At 45.0% G+C, this 19,049-nt stretch overlaps 1 protein-coding gene across 1 annotated transcript; it reads right to left on the bottom strand.

Annotated features, from left to right (window-relative positions):
- Window positions 1–3,758: 3,758 nt before the first annotated feature.
- Window positions 3,759–19,049, bottom strand: Gsg1l2 (GSG1-like 2). Its single transcript, NM_001347057.1, has 5 exons — window positions 18,740–19,049; window positions 11,104–11,151; window positions 8,335–8,487; window positions 7,128–7,239; window positions 3,759–4,293 (listed from the first exon to the last, which is right to left on the bottom strand). Exons 1-5 carry the CDS (start codon window positions 19,047–19,049, stop codon window positions 4,044–4,046), a joined length of 873 nt encoding a protein of 290 aa, NP_001333986.1. The 3' UTR covers window positions 3,759–4,043.

Genomic DNA, 19,049 nt, shown 5'->3' with positions numbered 1-19,049 from the left:
TCTGGATAGAGGCCTTCATGCATGGGGGGATGGCTGGTAGGTAGGGAGAAACAAGGTTGGATAGGCCAGGGATTGTTGGACTTACTGTGGGTTATTAGGGCAGACTGGTGTCTGACACAAGTAATTGTATGAAATATTATTCATCCTTTAAAAAAAAAAAACGTTGTGACCCACACACCATACATGTGCCCCAGGACGTTCTCTGATGTGAATTATCCCAGTTGCAAAGAGACAAATCCTGCATGGTTTCATGCTTGTGAGGATCCCAGAGTGGCCAGATTCCTGTTGGCAGAAGAGACAATGATTGCCAGGACCTAAGGAAAGAGGTCAGCGCGTGTTTAGTGGGTACATGGCTCCACCTGGGGAGAGGAAGGCATTCTGGGGCAGACAGTGGAGATGGCTACACTTCTATGCAAATGTCCTTGACAACACTGAGATGGGCAGGAAGGGAAAATTATGTCATATATTTTAACCACCCAATAAAAAAGTGGAAAGGAAATGATCTGACCTCCTTTGAGAGACAATAGAATTAGTTGGTTTCATTCCTGTGATTTTTTTTTTTTCTTGAGACAGGGTTTGTGTGGTTATGGAAACAGCTACAGGGGACAAACATGTTCAGTCATGTGAAGGAGTAGTGCCTGTGGTTCCCAGGTACTGAGTGGGTGTCGGGAGAGAGCAAGGCGTGTGTGTGTGTGTGTGTGTGTGTCAGAGAGAGGTTCTAGCTGTTTATCTTATATTTTATTCATTTCTTTTCTCATAAAGGGAGAGGAGTGGCAGCCATAGGAAGCACTTGTGTTGAAGCTGATTGATGAGAACACGTGCATCTGTCCTGTTATTTCATGTAGCTTACAGCAAACTAATTTTATCGTTAAAAATATTAAAATGAAATAAAGCAAACCAGTGAAGAAAGCGAATCATGTGCATTCTCTCAGAATTTTTGCAGCCTGTCCTCCCCAAGTCTCTTGTTTTTAATTTGCCATCCTTTTTTCTTCCACATTTTAGGGAAGAATACCTTATTCCCTTGCTGCATGGAACAACCCATAATCACTCTGGCTCTTCATGCTCCTCCTTCCTAGGCAATGTTACTAAGAGAGCAATAAATCCTGTGAGCGGGTCATTGGCGTGTCCTTAAATCTTCAGAAAATTGGACAATTTTCCAATCTGCCCTTTCTTGGCAGACAAGACTGAAGTTTTTCTGTGACTGGTCACTAGAGACAAGTGAGTCTCAATCCCACCTGTGTCACGCATCCAGGGCTCTCTCTACACATTCCTTGTCTGTGTTTCAGGAATCAACATGCTTTATGAGCAAATCCTATTCTAGCCTCATTGAACAGTTCTTCCAGCACTGGCCCCAGCCAGAGTTCTACATTCTTCCAAGCAGGAGAGATGGCGTGGTGCCTGTGGCATTGTAGACACCTGATAAAATTCACTGATGGGTTAACCAAGGACAGAGAGCTGTCAGATTAAAATGGCCGGTGGGTTTTCATCCCTTGATCTTGGCTGTCTCTGAGACAGGGCCACTGAGATCTTTGCTCCTATTCAAAGTCATATATACCCCAAGTCATTTTTTTTAATCATACAAGAACCCAGCCTCTAATAACCCATCCAACTATGAACTCATCAATTAGTCTATTGATGAAGTTAGTGCCCGCATGATCCATGCATTTTCAATCACACCCCTAGGTGGGGACCAACTCTTTAACAAAAAATGAAAAATGGTTCCTTTTATATCCAAACCAAAACAGGCAGATTATCTGGCTGTAGAATTCCTGTTGATAGTCATAGCCATATTATTTCCCAGGAAATGATTTTTTTAGAAGACTATCTGGGGTGTGTGTGTGTGAAGGATCAACACATACACACATCAAACATTAATTAAGATGTTGGAGATAAAAGGAGAAATGTTTATATAGTCTCATAAAATAAATTTATGGCCTGTGTGAGGGAACAGAAATGTAAAGAAAACATTTTAATATACTGAAGAATTAGAATATGGCAGTGCATGTGTTCTGGCAGACACAGACGATGCATCTTTGTTTCTTGACCAGCAATACGGTCACACTGGGGCAAATGTTCCCTTTTTGAAAACGCTGCACACATGTAACTTAGATACCCATCTGTTTGTGTGCTATGCTTCAACACCACACTACATTTGTCCATGTTAGAAATGGCCTCATTGTGTATTTTGGACTGGCCTCAAACTCATCATCCTCCTGTCTCAGTGCTAGGATTATAGGCATTCACAACCTGGTACGCAATCAATATTTTTAAGATTTTAAAAGAGAGCAAATGTCTTTGGAGCTCAAGAACCTGTCTTGACTCGAGCTTCACCCCGACATCCACGTCAGCTGCCGGCTCCTTTGACAACGGTTTTGTTCGAGTGACTCCAGAAGGTTCACTTCTTCCGTGGCATCGTCAGCGGTAGGCTTCTCATTTTCATCCAACAGTCAAGTATCTCTGGGGAACATTTCTAAGGATTTCCTCTTCTCTGGGACCAGATGAGACTGGACACTAGGACGTCACCCAGGCTCTCCTTGCATACACATGCAGGGTGATGAGCCCTATGGAAGAAGCCACATGCTACACAAAGGGCAGAGGTTATTGGGTATCAGTCCTTCTCTTCTGGGAGGGCTAAGGGCCCAGGGGACACTGACACTCGTCTCTGAGATGAGAGAAGCTGGGTTTAAACCACTGTACAACAAAACACACGGGACCAACAATTACCAGACAGATGTTCAACCTGAATCTTAAACATGAAGAAACTAGTTGAAAGTTTCCCCATTACTCTTTGATAGTATAACTTAATTTCAGCACGCACAAACACATTACTGTTTTACTGTAGACATCTAGCTTTTTTCAGAAATATATTTATTAACTACATAAATGCAGCACAAAAAAATGATTCTGAGGGGCTGGTGAGATGGTTCATCGGGAAAAGAGTTTGCCACCAAATTTGAGGACCTGAGTTCGATCCCTAGGATCCACACAGTAGAAGGAGAGACTCAGCTCTGCAAGTTGTCCTCTGGCTTCCACCCATGAACACACACAAAATAGACACACGAACAAGTAAATGTACATTCTTTTAAATCCCTCTGGGCTAGGACGTGTTTAAGGTTCTCGGGATTTGCGGTCTCTATTCCTTTCCAAAATGCTCCACATGCCTGCTAACCTGTGGCTTAATCTCACGCCGGTTTAAGCCAGGGGATAGCCTCATGCAGTGTCCTAACTGAGTGCACCAGGAAGTCCCGAGCACAGTGCCACCTCCCACAAGGCCTGCACGCTTGGCAGGGTTTATTTTTAGATGCACGAATGCCTTGTGGTTTAACTCAAGCAGCACAATCCAAGCATTCGCTGCCTTTCCCTGTGATAAGATGTCATGGCATTGCTGCCTCTCACTTCGCAGTCCTTCCAAACTGGCTTCATTGCGAGTAGACACTAGGAATTCACTTTGAGATCCAGTTCCTCTATTATGGAGCTCTGCTGTCTTGGAACTGACTGGTTTTAAACTCACAAAAATCCAACTGCCTCTGCCTCCTGAGTTGTGAGATTAAAGACCTGTGTCTCCAAGCCTGGTCAAGGATATCTTTAGGCAACATAATTGACTTTAAAATTTCTGTCTTCTTACTGAAAATTAGAATGTACAGTATGGCCTCATATTTCCTGCATCAACTAGAAAGAAATATTCCAGGTTTGACTGTCCGTGAATGTGTGTGGGTGACATATTTTGCTTCTGCTGTAAAGGATGGGGAGTCCTTTCCTTCATCATTGTTGCCCTTAATACTTTCATGATCCCACTTTCTTTGGGATATTGATTAAACTCAGAGTCAGAGAAACGACAATGTTCCTTTATAGTGGGGTGTTAATAGTTGATATCTTCTGTAGACATTATTTCCTTTAAAGACACAGGAATTGTAGGAGACATGAGAGGCTAAGTCCAGAGAGGGGTAGTGGAAAGTTTACCTATACTGTGGTCTTCTGAACTCCACTCCAGGGGTGTTCATTGTGGTAATAAATGCCCGGCTCATCCACACATGCAGCACTGGCTAGCACATGGACACTTTGCCTCCTGTACCTGGGGGCGGGTGCCCAGGAACATTCGTGAAGATGTGTCCCACAGGATGGGGAGTCGCTCCTGTTTGCCAAACCTTCCGTGAAGGTCCAGGCTGTGGGGTGTTGTGCTGAGGGTATGGACCACCTTTCTGTGCCCTTGGCACCTCTGCTTGGGCTGTGGTGTATCTGCTCATGGTCGCCACTGAAACAGCCATACAGAGAGCAAAAGATCCCCAGGCAAGACTGCAATAGAAGGCACAGTTAGAAAAGACCTAGAGTGGAATTCCAGGGCTGCTCTGGGGGAGGGGGCAGCCACCCACTTGGAGGTAGAGACATTGCTGTTACCCACAGGGAATGCTGCTTTGTGCCTTTAGGTGTGTCTTAGGATAAGGATGGGAGGTTTCCTTTCGCAGGTAGATTTTCTGTTGAAGGAGATTATAAAGTTCTGCACTTCCTGGAAAATGATAAAGGAAGGGACTGCAGGGTTTATAAGAATGAGCAACACACAGTACTTAGGATATAGGATTTCCAGAAGATAAGAAAGAAGTCTATTGCATAGTCCCACTGAGTCCTTACACACACACACACACACACACACACACACACACACACACACACACACACACACACAGAGAGAGAGAGAGAGAGAGAGAGAGAGAGAGCAGGACATCAGCCAAAGTCTGAGTATGGATGATTGGCTGGCCCTCAGATGTTTTGTATACCACAAACAAGTTAAGAAGGAAGGCACTCCAGTGACCCAGGTGGAAGGCACAGTGTACAGAGTCCCAGTTATAAATAAATGTTAACATCTTCAGACTGGGGAGACCAAAGCTGAGAAGGGTTTAGAAGCAGGTGCAGCATGAAGCTTAATAGCAGAATGAGGGAGTGATTGCCAAAAGTGAGTTTTACAGACAGGAAAATAACTGTCAGGACCAAATGAAGCTATAAAGATAGTTCTTCAAGCAAAGACTTTATTTGGCACAAATAGTGAAGAAAAGTGCAATCTAGAACACCTGGGCTGACAGGGGTGGGTAGCCTCTGGCATTTCTGGAGAACAGAGAGAAAAGTTGGTTTCTGAAAAAGAAAAGTGGATAAGTTGTCTTGTGTCCTTCGGGAGCTGGGAAGCTGTGATTGGCTGTTGTGCATAGTTGCTAGGTAAGGCTTGTAATTTTGGTGGTACAACTGACCCTAGGGGTTTGCGGGTCAAGCTTGTGCTACACAGAGCATGCTGGGCTTCCTATTTAAGTGACTGACTCTCCTTATGCCTCGAGTTGTCTTAGTGTAACCCACAGTAAATTTCTGCCTAGCATTTTGTTTTTTAACTTTTAAAAAGCTCCAGGCATCAGGACAATTATGAGTGAACGCTCTCAGCATCTGACTTTCTTTGATTCTATTTTGTCAGGTTTTGACACCAATGCCTCCATTTTGAAGGTGGTGGCTTTCTCTCAGCATTAGAGGTTACTGTGTGGGATGACAATGTGAGCACACACGCACTGATTTTTAAGATACGATATATTTGGGGCTGCTGAAGCAGACCAGTGGGAAAGCACAGCATGCGTGAGTGCCTTGGTTTGATCTCCAGCACTGCAAAAACAAGAAGTTACACAGAAATCCCCATGGGGGTCTTGTATAGCATGATGGCGTCTTTCGATTAGAGATAGACCTTGTGTGTCATGTCTTTCTGGTAGAAATAGAAGCTAGGTCTAAAAGGGTCTAGCTCAGGAAAAAAAAAACTCCAATCTGTGTTTAAAAATCTAGACTTTGCCATCTGCCAAGTAGTTTGTAAATATAACATCTTTACTCTCTCCAAGCTGACGCCTTACTGCTGAAGACACAGCTTATATTCATCATTAAAGATGGAGGGATCAAGCTGATGCCCAGCTAGAAGTTTCACTCCTACTGACTCGTGTTCATGGTACTAGAAGGTACTCTGTATGCTAACAGAGGAGAGAGGTTATCACCAGTGTCACACAGCTACAAACTCTGCGACCTGCAACAGTCACCTGCAAGATCTACTGTGCAACAGCATTACAGACATTATCGGAGTAACCAACCACTTTTTGATTGGACTTAGGTCCCACTCCATAAGATGGAATCCATACCTAACACTGTTAAAATATCTGAGAATCTGAGTTAGGTTAGTTAGTTAGGTCATGAACCCTAGGGAAAAACCTACTACTATCCTTCTATAAAGTGATACAAGAATAAAATGACTTTTAATGACATACTACTATACTCATAGAACAGAATATCAATCAGCCCTCATCAGAGAAGCGTCTTCTTGCAGCAGATGGTAATTAACACAGAGACCCACAATTGGGCAGAGAGTGAAAGACTTCGGAGCACTCAGCTCCAAAAGAGGTGTTTTAAATTAATCTCTCCCCTGGAGGTTCAGAGATCTATGGGGAAGAGGAGGCAGGAAGACCGTAAGAGTCAGAGGTGATGGATGAGAACGGCGTTGTCCAGACACAGTAAGACTGATTCACCTATGAACTCACAGAGACTCTGACTGCATGCATAAGATCTCCACAGGTTCAAAAATCTCAGTACTGAGCAGGCTAAGCAGACATGAGCTCTTACCTCTAACCAAGAGCATGTTTGCAATTGATACTTTCTGGGAAAGGGAAAATCTGTTTTCTCCTAGTGAGTGTCAATCAACATTTCTGGGTAGGCTCTATACTCAGGAGTATGGAGTATTTGGGCAACAAAAAAATGAAGTCTCTCTCTCTCTCTCTCTCTCTCTCTCTCTTTCTCTCTCTCTCTGGTTTGTTTTGTTTTGGTATTTTTTGTATTACTGTGTTTTCTTTCTTTCTTTGTCTTGATTTTGATTTTTTGACGGGGGCGATATTGCATAGGTTGGGAGGCAGAGAGGATCTGAGAATAGCTGGTGGCAGAGAAAGAATGTGATCAAAAAACATCTTGCATTAAAATTTTAAATAAGAAACTAAGTTATGAAAAAAACCTTAAGCAAGAGTCACAAGAGTAGCAGGTATCAGCTCTATCACAATGTCTATTTACCTGCAAAAATCTATGTTCATCTTTTCTGGTTCATCAGTGCTTGTAACCAAGAAACTTACCAATAGGACCAGCCATAGTCCCATGTCTGAGGCCGCCAATCTTCTGGTCCTAGGTTCACGGTGATTTGAAAACTAGTTGTGTACATCATGTGAGCCACCATGCCCAGGAGTCCTGTGTAAGCAAAGCTTCATGAGTCACACCTAAGAACACAGCACAGTGGACCAGTTTCTCTACCCTGCACGTGCTGGATGCTCTAGCACTACAGATCCTTAGGCAGTATGTGCACGTTTGCATCCTTAACGAGTCCATCTGATTGATATCTCACCCTCACAGTAGAAACTGAAGAAACACACATAAACAGGCCTGATCATAACCAAGAGAACATAGTAGATACCAGGACCTGAGCAGGAATTTCCACGTGTCTGTGGCTCTGCTCTCTGCTATGGAAGATGTAGTGGTTGGATTTTACCTTTCTACTTATCATAGCTGTGACCTGGGCAAGATGTGTTAGGTTCATCAGACACAGGAGTGATGAACAAATTGGATGATACACATTAACAGAACCTAGTGTGTCCGTCTGGAGGCTGGAAGGAAGCCGCTTGTTTAGGATTCTATCTTGGTGGAAATAAACTTAAGGACCTTAGAAGGCCAAGCTAAGCTGCTCGGAGAGCAGAGGTAGTGTTAAAAAAATAATAAAGAGTTCTTTGTGGAACATTTATACCAAATGTTGGTGATAATTTTTAAGATACCGAAATCTATATAGTAGGTACACTCTTATTTTGTCTTTACCAGAGCCTAGCTATAATACTTAACTTATAGTAGTAGTTAAGTAATTCTCCTAGTGTTACTTAATATATGCTTGCATATAAGCAAGTATACACACACACACACACACACACACACACACACACACACACACACACACACGGTATAATATTCTTGTAACAGAGGCTTGGTCTCAGGGCTCCTCTGTGCACGCAAGCCTAACCTCTCTGCTATGTGAGCTCATTGCTATTCCCAACACCCGCGCAGCCTCTTTCCTGACTGTGACATGAACTGGTAAGCGTTTCTCTCCACCTGTGCCCAGCTTCTTCCTTTTCAATACTACTTCCGCCCAGTGGAATCAGTCCAGTGACTTATCCAGAAGACCGGCCATTTTATTGAGCTGGCCAGTGACTGGATGGAGCCAGCCAGCCTATTCCGTGGCTTGAAGCACCATGTCCTCCCTGGAGTGGTCTGGGAGAAACTGCTCCTGCTAGGAAATACCTGCAAGCACCATGAGGATAGCCACTGAGGCGTCCACGTTGAGCCAGCTGCATCCGGAACTGTAACAACTCATGCTGAAGCCCAGGAGGATGACACCTGTCAGTATCAGGAAGATATCCAAGACTTCAGCCCCAATGGAGAGCCATAAAACTCCTATAAACAGAAAGGACAGATACGGTGAGCATTCAGAATCTATAACTGGAAGGTTTGATCCTTTGGTTTCTGTTCTTATAACAAAAGACTGGAGGCTAGATATATTGTAGACAAAAGGTCTATTAAGTTAGCTGTTTTGGATGCTGTAAAGTCCAAACAGCATGGGCCAGGTTCTTGCTAAACTGCCTTAGTTATCTTATTACACTGTGGGCATGGAATCATATATACCAAGCTAACATGAAGCCACAGGTCTCCTTCTCCTTCTCCTTCTCCTTCTCCTTCTCCTTCTCCTTCTCCTTCTCCTTCTCCTTCTCCTTCTCCTTCTCCTTCTCCTTCTCCTTCTCCTTCTCCTTCTCCTTCTCCTTCTCCTTCTCCTTCTCCTTCTCCTCCTCCTCCTCCTCCTCCTCCTCCTCCTCCTCCTCCTCCTCCTCCTCTTTCATGGGAAGTAACTCAGGGTTAGTGCAAGGGAATTACATCGATTCCTTCTGAGCAGCACCCCCAATGATCTTAAACCTCCCATGGTCTCCACCTCAAAAGGTTCCCCCATCATCTTTCAGTTACTCTGCCCTGGGGACCAAGCTTCCAGCATAAGTACTTCCTGTGGACTCATGTAAGAAGAGGTAGTGATGTGAGACACCTTGATACTACAAGCTTTCAATGTGAAGACCAAAGGTACCTTTGTTGAGTCTTAGGAACTTGGTGGGTCAAGGGAATCCTAGAGTCTCAAGGAGAGGGGTACAAATACTTCCCACAGGTCGGAGGGAAAACATAAGCAACACCCTGGCATAGGATTGCAAGAGATTCTGGGAATGTCCACTCTCCAGCTTAAGAGTCAGCACATAAACACAAGAAAATCAAGAAGAAGAAGGAAGACCAACGTGTGGATACTTCATTCCTCCTTAGAATAGGGAACAAAATTCCCATGGAAGGAGTTACAGAGACAAAGTTTGGAGTTAAGATGAAAGGATGGGCCTTACAGAGACTACCCCACCAGGGGATCCATCCCATAATCTGCCACCAAACCCAGACACTATTGCATATGCCAGCAAGATTTTGCTGAAGGGACCCTGATATAGCTGTCTAGTGTGAGGCTATGCCAGTGCCTGGCAAATACAGAAGTGGATGCTCACAGTCTATAAGATGGAACACAGGGCCCCCAATGGAGAAGCTAGAGAAAGCACCCAAGGAGCTGAAGGGGTCTGCAACCCTATAGGTGGAACAACAATGTGAACTAACCAGCACCCCCAGAGCTCGTGTCTTAGCTGCATATGTAGCAGAAGATGGCCTAGTTGGCCATCATTGGGAAGAGAGGCCCCTAGGTCTTGCAAACTTTATATGCCCCAGTACAGAGGAACGCCAGGGCCAAGAAGTGGGAGTGGGTGGGTAGAGGAGCAGGGCAGGGAGAGGGTATAGGGAACTTTCGGGATAGCATTTGAGATGTAAATAAAGAAAATATCTAATAAAATAAAATAAAAAATAGTTTTAAATAAGAAAAAAAAGAGTCAGCATATTATTTTGATTCAAGAGGAGACATTGTCTCTATCTTTTACAGAAGATGCACAGGGGCTGGTGAGATGGCTCTATGGCTAAGAGCACTTGCTACTTTCTCTCTTTTAAAAAAAGAGGAATTATTTATTTTATTTATAATTACACTGTAGCTGTTTTTAGACTCACCAGAAGAGGGAATCAGATTCTATTACAGATGATTGTGAGCCACCAAGTGGTTGCTGGAATTTGAACTCATGACCTCTAGAAGAGCAGTCAGTGCTCTTAAGCTCTTAACTGCTGCGCTAGCTCTCCAGCCCTACACTTGCTACTCTTGAAGGGGACCAGCATTCAGTTACCAGCATCCAAGTCTGGTGAGACAACCACCTGTAACTCCAGCTTCAGGGGAATCCCATACCTCTTCTGGTCTCTACAGACACCTGCAAACAGGTGTGCAGATTCACCCCCTCCCCAATCTATAAAAGAAGAAACATAACATTAAATATGAGGGCAGAAGGATTTGAGCATTAGGAGCTTTGGGTGGGCTCCAGTTCCACCAGCATCCCTTGTTCTTATGCAAGCTGTTTGTGCACCCTTGCTGGGAACACAACTGGAGCTGTGTTGGATGTGGGGTGGAGCAGAATGGAAAGAGGGGATGGAAGGGAAGTAGAAGTTTGTAAAAGTTTTACTACCAACCAGGCAAGACAGCTGGTGGGACGGAGAAATGCCTAAGATTAGCACAGTTGTCTCTGCAGTTTCATAAAGCCTCTATTCTTGCTGAAAGAGCAGACCTCAAGATATCAAGCACGAACTGAATGGGTGATGGAGAGAAGAAAGCACAAACAAGGCCGTGGTATTCCAACTCGGCCTCTTTCTTACCCACAGAGCATGAGACTGGCCACAATTGAAATATTTATGATTCAGGAAGCTGCAGACTCCACTAGTTTCTTGTCACCTTGTGAAGCTGACTGCCATCTTCCAGCCCATCAGGGCTATAAGGCACATGAATGAAGCCTCTGTTGTCTTCACAGGAAAACCATAACCAACCATTTCATCATTTTCTCCATTCCCAAGAAAACAATTGGAACCAGTCAAATTGTGAGAGACCCTGGATGTAAGCATGATGCTTACCTTGTCCCTCGGCGGGTACTATCCCCAGGAAGCACCTGCACCGCTCACCTAGAAGATAAGAACACAGTCAAGCCCTGTTCTACCGACAGTAAACAGATAATGAAAACATGCTGTGTATGTACAATTCTACTCAGCCGTGAAGAAAAATGAATTTATAGAATGTTGCATGGGACTAGAAAACATTCTTTTATGAGTGGGTAACCCAGGCCCAGAAAGACAGATATCATACATTTTCCCAGGCATAGTCTAGCATGTTACCCTTAAGCATGCACATCCAGGTGGAAGTAAACATTAGTAAAAGCAGAAGCTAGAAAAGATCCTTCATGGCTGGGGTAAAAAGAGGCTCTGATGGTGGGAGGGTGGAAATAGAGTGAAGGGGTGGAGAGAAGGTAGAGCGAGGAAGGGGGGCCGGCAGAGGGAGTGGAGGAAAAGGGAGGCAGGCAGTGGCAGAAGACAGTGTGTGTGTGTGTGTGTGTGTGTGTGTGTGTGTGTGTGTAGGAAGGTAGTTTTTGAAATTGTGATAGATTGCTTCGAGCATTTTTGTGCCTAATTGTTGATAGAGGCCAGTATGAGGCTCTCTATCTTGCAGATTTGAAAGCCAGGCTCCAAACAAGATACATGTTGATAGAGAGATTGAAAGTGGGGTTTTCAGGGTTGTGGGTGTGGCTCAGTAGGGTATTTGCCTAACATTAGAAAAGCCCTAGGTTTAATTCCTAGTACTGGAAAGGAAGAAAGAAAGGAAGGAAGGAAAGGAGGAAGAAAGGAAGGAAAAATTGGGGCTTTCATACCTGAGCATTGGCACATTTCTCTACATCACTACCTGCTATCTCTCTACCTAATGCTTGGAGATGTATATTAGTCTGTTTTCTACTATAGCATAATACTCAAGTCTGGATACTTTACAAAGAAAATGAGTAGATTTTTAGCTTACAATTATGGACCTATAAGAGCAAGAGCCTGGCTTCAGCTTGGCTCTGATGAGGACCTGGAGTTCTATCTAAATTACACATGGCAGATGCTGTCCCGGTGGGAGTAGGCACAAGAGGTGAGAGCAGCCACTGTGTGACTGGAGGCACAGGGATTTACCAATTCAGGAACTAACCAGGCTCTCAGGAGAAAGAGGGTAGCAGCCAATGACCTAATCATCTTTCACTAGCTTCCACCTCTGAAAAAAATTTCTACTGCCTTAACTACCACACTGAACCAGGCTCAGTACTTGAACCTTTGGGGGACATCCTCAAATCGCATCCCAAACACATGAAAGAAGTGAGTGTCCTTATTCTGAGGAGAGCGGTCTCTCTCAGCAGTAATGCAGGAGAAGCCAGGGGTAGGGTAAGGGCGGGGCAGGGGTGGGGCAGGGGCAGGGGAAACCATGATCAGGGTAGGGGCAGGGGCAGGGGCAGGGGCAGGGGCAGGGGCAGGGGCAGGGGCAGGGGCAGGGGCAGGGGCAGGGGCAGGGGCAGGGGCAGGGGCAGGGGCAGGGGCAGGGGCAGGGGCAGGGGCAGGGGCAGGGGCAGGGGCAGGGGCAGGGACAGCAGAATCCAGGAGCATACCAGGGACAGGGCACAGAGCACCAGAAGGCCAGCTGCACAGATTAAGAGAATTCCCAATAGCTTAGAAGGACAAGATTAGCTGGGCCTGGAGAGCTAGACCTGAGTGACCCCTTGATTAATGTGAATCCCCAGAAACGGTGTTCCTTCTGAACAAAGCCAGCAGGATTAAGAAGAAAAATCTTTACAAATCCCATGAAGCCAGAGAGGCGGGTGTTACATAGCTTGGCAGGGCCTGGGCAGCCAAGAGGCACATCAAGCCAGCCGTAGGAGACTGCATACAAGGCCTGGGTGCTCAGATTCTGTCCCAGAGTCCTTCCCCAGAATCAAGGCCCCAGGGCTACCCAGTTTCCCCTGTCTGAATGCCCTGAGTTCAGCACAACAGCTCAGGGCCTACTCAAACACATATCGTTGACTCAGATTTGCCCACGGAAAAGAAGACGAGAGCCAAGGCTCTCTTCAGGAGCTTTACTGCAAACATTTATTTCAGAATGAGAAAAGAGAGATGTAGTCTCCCTTTTAAAGCACTGCAGGGCCCACTTGCAGGGAGACGAGCTGATTTAGATGGGGAGTCTTATCTCAGTCAGGTCCGGTGCCACAGAACTGAGGTGCTGACCCACCCTTAAATCCTGCACTTGGTTAGGAACATCTTTCTGAGACCAGAGTCTTTTTTCTTTTGCCAGTGACACCGAGCCCATTCCTCCCCGTGAACACCCTCTCCACTGTTTGTACCACTTCTCCTTCATTTCTGTTCGGACCCTTCCTTTCTTCTGCCCTGAATCCTGGGTGTTTGTGATGCAGTCAGTGATTCAGTGTGATGTTCCGTATCTTATCGCAAACAGGCCTTTGGGGGCCTTTGTAAAGCTCGAAACAGATTTTTCAACTGGGAGATTGAAAAATCCAAATCTCTCCCTTTGTAAAAGCAAAGGATCTGTCTATATTGAGCTCCCAAGAGGACCTGACCTCAATGCTGAGTTGAAATCAAAGAGATGACTCCTTGGCCAAGGCATGAAGTTCAAGGTCACTGGCAATCCCAAATTCATAGATGCCTGTTACCACCTCCTGTGAGCTCTTTGCGTTTATAGCTTTTATTTATTATGATTATTATTTTTAAAAGACTTTATTTATTTATTTTATATATATGATGAGTACACTGTAGCTGTCTTCAGACACACCAGAAGAGGGCATCGGATCCCATTACAGATGGTTGTGAGCCACCATGTGGTTGCTGGGAATTGAACTCAGGACCTCTGGAAGAGCAGTCTGTGCTCTTAACCGCTGAGCCATCTCTCCAGTCCATGATTATTACCTGTAATGTATGAGCTCTCTGTCTGCATGTGCACCTGTGTGAAGAAGGCATCTCATCTCATCTTACAGATGGTCGTGAGCCACCATGAAGTTGCAGGGAATTGGTAACTCCTATTATCTAGCTTTTACTTAACCTCTAATATGTTAAGTATTAATTAATTCTAATATCAAGTAAAAACTGAACACTAAAATTTTGCTTTTGGTACATCCTGCAAAACATGGAGAGGATAATGTGTTCTGGGAAGGTGGATTCTTTTCTGAGAGGATTTCTTCCTTCTGTCTTAAAACAATGGCAATGTGGTAACATTTAGAAACCTTAACTTTCTTATACCAAGAAGTATGGGCGATGTGAGCAGAGGAACTTTAGACAAACGGGCAGAAAGCACTCACAATGGCTATTAGATTATAGGGTGACAGGAGAAGCCCAAGTTCATCAGGCTCTAGCTACACAGCCTTCAACGGTGTACATGCACTTCTACAAAACAGTTTCTCTCTGTAATTGTCATATAAATAATATAAATAAATGTGAATGTAGAAACCTCTAATGAATTTTGGGAAACATTGAGATGTGTCATATTAATCAATTTTTTTGGGGGGGGGAGTGTGTGGAACTTGGCAGAGATATTTTACATGCTAATAGACACTGTGAGTTTCTAAGAAAAAAATATAATATGCAATAATTTCCATTCTTAAACTCTCATTGTTTATTTTCTTTAGAGAACATGCCTGTGGAGTGAGTTTAGAGCCATCTAGTGAGGTCCTTGTTAAAGGTCCTTCCCAGCCTGAACTCAAGACCAGAAGTGTGAAAGTTGGGAAGGAACCAAGAAACACATCCTTAATTTCTACTCAAGACTGTGTGTGAATTGCCAAGAACACTAGTCTTCTTGAAAATTTAGAGTGTGCGCCAGCTGATGTAGGAAAGGCCCTCTAGTACCATCCAAGTGGAAGTGGTGTGTGTGTGTGGTGTGTGTGTGTGTGTGTGTGTGTGTGTTCCCTGGGTTGACGGGAATGTCAAGAGGGCGTCCCATAAAGCCTCTAAAGTGGTTCTCAACCACTATCTCCAAAAGTATCTACATTGTGATTCACAACAGTAGCAAAACTACAGTTATGGATGAGCAATGAAGATCATTTTATGGTTGGGGTCAACGCAACATGAGGAACTGTATTAAAGGGTTGCAGCACTGGGAAGGCTGAGAACGCCGTGCTAGAGGAAGGAGTTCAAAAGAGCTTCACGCAGTCTCTTAATGTTGCCCCCAGATCCTGTTTTAGGATGAGGACATCCCCACTACGTGCACATAAGCTGACTAACGACTTTATCTTAAGTCGTAGGGACAATTTGTACCAGGTACCAGCCTCGTGTTGCCGTGACTAAGGGACACACACCTCATGCAGATGGCCAGCTGATTCCTGCTTTTGTGCCTCCTTAAAGTCCAGCTCTTCCCTTTCCTTAAGTCCAGCTGAGGCCATGTTTTCCAGAGGGAAAGCAACTTGCATCTCTCTAATTTCCTGATCCTATCCTCAAACTCAGCCGCCACTGAAGGCCCTCCCCACTCAGACATCACAAATAGCACGCCAATGCCAGTGCAGTGCCCGAGCTCTCCAGTTAGACTGCCCCCCAACCCCCATAAAAGGGGGAAGCAGCTGCCCCAGTGACAGGAAATGGCCACTCGAGCTCGAGGCTTTCTCCTGTTCCTTGCCCTGTGTTCTAGTGGCAAAGACTGATTTGGCCGCTTCAGACAAGGTCAACTCATTTCTGTCTGCCTGGAGCATCCTGACTCCTGATCTCCATCTGTTAAAATCCCAGATAAAGCATGAGTTCGAGCCTCAGAACCCAAGTTAAAAGATGGGCATGGTGGTGTTAGCTTGCAGTCCCAATGGTGGGGGAGTGGAGATTGGAGAACCCTGGGGTGGATTGCTGGCCAGCCATTTTTGCTTAATTAGTGAGGTCAGGGCCAATGAGAGACCCTGACTTAAAACAGGTGTCATTCTCAAGGATGGCATCTGAGGTTGTCCTCTGGTCTCCACATATACGCAGACACACATAGACCCCTTCAACATGCCCATAACAAACACAGACACATTTAAAACTAAGGCACATGTGGTGGCTTGATACAATGGCCACCTGCTTTATGAAGACTCTAGACCTAAGTAGCATCTCCTTCGTCCACTAACATGGATGGATGAGCTTCTGTCTTATCCACCACCACACCCTTCCTTGTTTTACCTTTATAGTAGATATTTTCCAGTGGCTTTTAGCTCTCAGCACTAGGGCTCCCTCTCTGTTAAACCCTGGTCCCCCTAGCCTCATGACCAGCAAGGAAATGCTCATTAGTGAATATACTCCATGATACCTCCAACTCTCTTCTATCTGGAGGGCTTTTCTGTGTCCTGGGGTGTGTTTCTTTAGCTGTGATGTCTGCCATAATCACCAGGGAAGGAAATTAGAAACACAGATACATACTCTAGAGAGAACAGAGTTGAGTGGAAAAGAAATGCCAACACTCTGAGGATGGGAACAGAAGCAGCAATTAGAACTCCAGGGAGAGGAAAATCTGCACAAACAATAAATATACTGAGAACACCCTGTATGTTGCCAGAATGAGCAACATCTAGTCGAAATTAGTGGCTTACTAAATACAGCAGTGATATTGCTGGACAAGAAGATGGCAGGCATTATTTGGGTATTGTCACAGAGTGATATGTTTTATTAATTATAATACAAAGTCAATAGTTAATGTCTAAAATGAAGATATCTGTGTTTGTCCTTCATATTGAAAGTTTCCCCTGAAGGAAGGGACAGAGAATGGTGGTTTTATCTCTAAGCCTTTCAGAATGTGTGACTCTTATCTCTATGTAAATATTACCTTAGCTAAACTGCAAAACAAAACAATAACAAAAATTCCAACCAACCAACCAAATAAACAAAGAGCAGGTTTCTAGACTCTAGTCTACATCTATTGAGTTAGAGCCTCTGGGGCTTGGTGCCTGAAGGCTTACAAACTTCCAAGGTGATTCCAATCCCTGCCATTATGCTCAGTTGTGGACATAGATGAAGCCACCTCAGATGCTGGGGGAACAGATTTGGAAAAAGAACAGACATTCTTAAGCCATTATTCGCTTATGGATGTGGTGCCTACAGTTCCCAAACAGAAAATATGGGCCTATCTTGGCGATCCTAGAAGAGGCAGGATCAGAAGCCAAATGTCACTGTGGGTGGGTGGAAGGTGTTGGGGGTATCAAGAGAGTGTATTTTATACACTAGTACTCTAGAGTGAAGAGAATTCGAGAGGTCCCTTTCCTAGCATTAGTGATGTGTCTGAATCACTCTTAGTGCAAAGGCTAAGGTAGAGCATGCGTTTGCTCTCAGGAGCCTGCTTGGATGGGGTTGGAGGTAGTCATACTATATCTCAGAGTTTTATTGCAGTTTACTTAGGCTGCAAGAACAATTTTTCAGATGCTACAAGGGTGGTAAAATAAACATCTGAATGAGAAATGTAAGTCTGAGGATGTAAGTGGGGTGCCACCCCTTTTCACTTTGGGGCCTTTGCTGTGAAAACAGAGGAGCTCACTAGCCCTGAGCATAGAGCTCAGCCAGCCTGTCTAACAGCACGGGCTGGCACTCCTGCCTTCTATTCTTTGTGAGGTAACTCTGCTCTATGTACCACCTCCCCATCTTCTCTCTCTTCTTCCCTCACCTTTTACTTTATAAGCCCCCACCATCTATCAACAAAGTCTGGAAGATGTTAATGAATTGGGGCTGACTGACTCAAGACAAGGCTTCTTGCTGTGCAAATTCTCCGTGTCCCAGTCTCCTGCTTCAGAGCTGAGGGAAGGACATCTACCATACAGGGCTGTTTCAAGGACAGACTGAGATAAGGGCTGCAACTTGTTATGGGCCATGATTGTGACAGATCTGGAGGTGATCTAATGATGCTAAGGGCTGTGTGTGTGTGTGTGTGTGTGTGTGTGTGTGTGTGTTTGCTTTTTTTGTTTGTTTGTTTGTTTGAAATAGAATCCTCTGTTTCAAGAGGCATTAAAAGCACAAGAGAGACTCAGCATTGGAGGAACTGGGGTAATGGCTCAGTGTTGAAGAGAGTTTGCTGCTCTTTCTTGTATAGGCATTAGCTTTGGTTTCCAGAACAAGTCAGGGGTCTCACAACTGCCTGCAACTCTAGATGCTGGGGATCTGATGCCTTCTTCTGGTCTCTGTGCGTACAGAGACACACATACAGACACACAATCTCATGCACTTTGAAAATTAAGGTACATAAACACACACATTAAAAACTTAAAGCAGTGTATGGCGGCACACACCTTTAATCCCAGCATTGGAAGGCAGATTTATCTTTGTGAGTTTGGGATCAGCCTGATCTACATTCCAGGCCAGCCAAGGCTACAAAGTTAGACCCCGTCCCAAGTAACAACAACAACAACAACAACAACAATAACAACAGCAACTTTTAGAGTGAGAAAGGAATCTTAGGGATGAAGCTTAGAGGAGGATAGTGGCCACCTTTGATTCTTGAGGAACTGAGACAAGCGGCAAGTGGGTGAACACTTGTACTTAATAAAGAGTACGTCAGGCACATTCTCCATAAGCACCTCCATGGCTCCCATTTTATAGATGAGAAGATTGAGACTCAGAGGTAAAGGACTTGCTTAAGATTACATAGACAGTCCGTGGCAGACCCAAGATTCAGATCCAAGCAGTCTGACTTGGAGCCCCTTCTCAGGGCCATCCTGCTCCTGTTGGCCCAGGGACACACAGACTCACTCACCTGTGCTGTTGAGGCTTTCCTCACAGGACTGCCAAAGCCCCGCATGGAACCTGCGTTGGATAAACTTGTCGTCCCCTGTCTCCCAGATGTACTGGACAGCCTGGCTGTCATCGTGCTTACTGCCCGTGCTGCTGCTGGACCGGCTGAAGTGAATGCAGTTCAAGCCCCCGAGGAGATCCTGGCATAGAGGTTTTGTCATTCGTCGGATCCCCTCGCACCAGTGGCTGCTGCCCATGGCTGTGAGGGAGAAGGCAAGGGCCAGGCAGATGGGGAGGAGGGTCAGCATCCGCTGCCACCTCGCCCTGTCCAT

Source organism: Mus musculus, chromosome 11, assembly GCF_000001635.26.
Source record: "Mus musculus strain C57BL/6J chromosome 11, GRCm38.p6 C57BL/6J".
NCBI lineage: Eukaryota > Metazoa > Chordata > Mammalia > Rodentia > Muridae > Mus > Mus musculus.
The sequence above is the reverse complement of the archived record's forward strand: the minus strand, read 5'-3'. Positions and strand labels throughout refer to the sequence as shown.

Excerpts from the sequence above, each read along its gene's own strand:
- Gsg1l2 (NM_001347057.1), bottom strand. The coding sequence starts at position 19,049 with ATGGACAGGGCGAGGTGGCAGCGGATGCTGACCCTCCTCCCCATCTGC. Across the intron at positions 11,152-18,739 it reads GGAAAGCCTCAACAGCACAG|GTGAGCGGTGCAGGTGCTTC; the intron begins GTGAGTGAGTCT and ends CTTATCTTCTAG. Across the intron at positions 8,488-11,103 it reads AGTACCCGCCGAGGGACAAG|GAGTTTTATGGCTCTCCATT; the intron begins GTAAGCATCATG and ends TTCTGTTTATAG.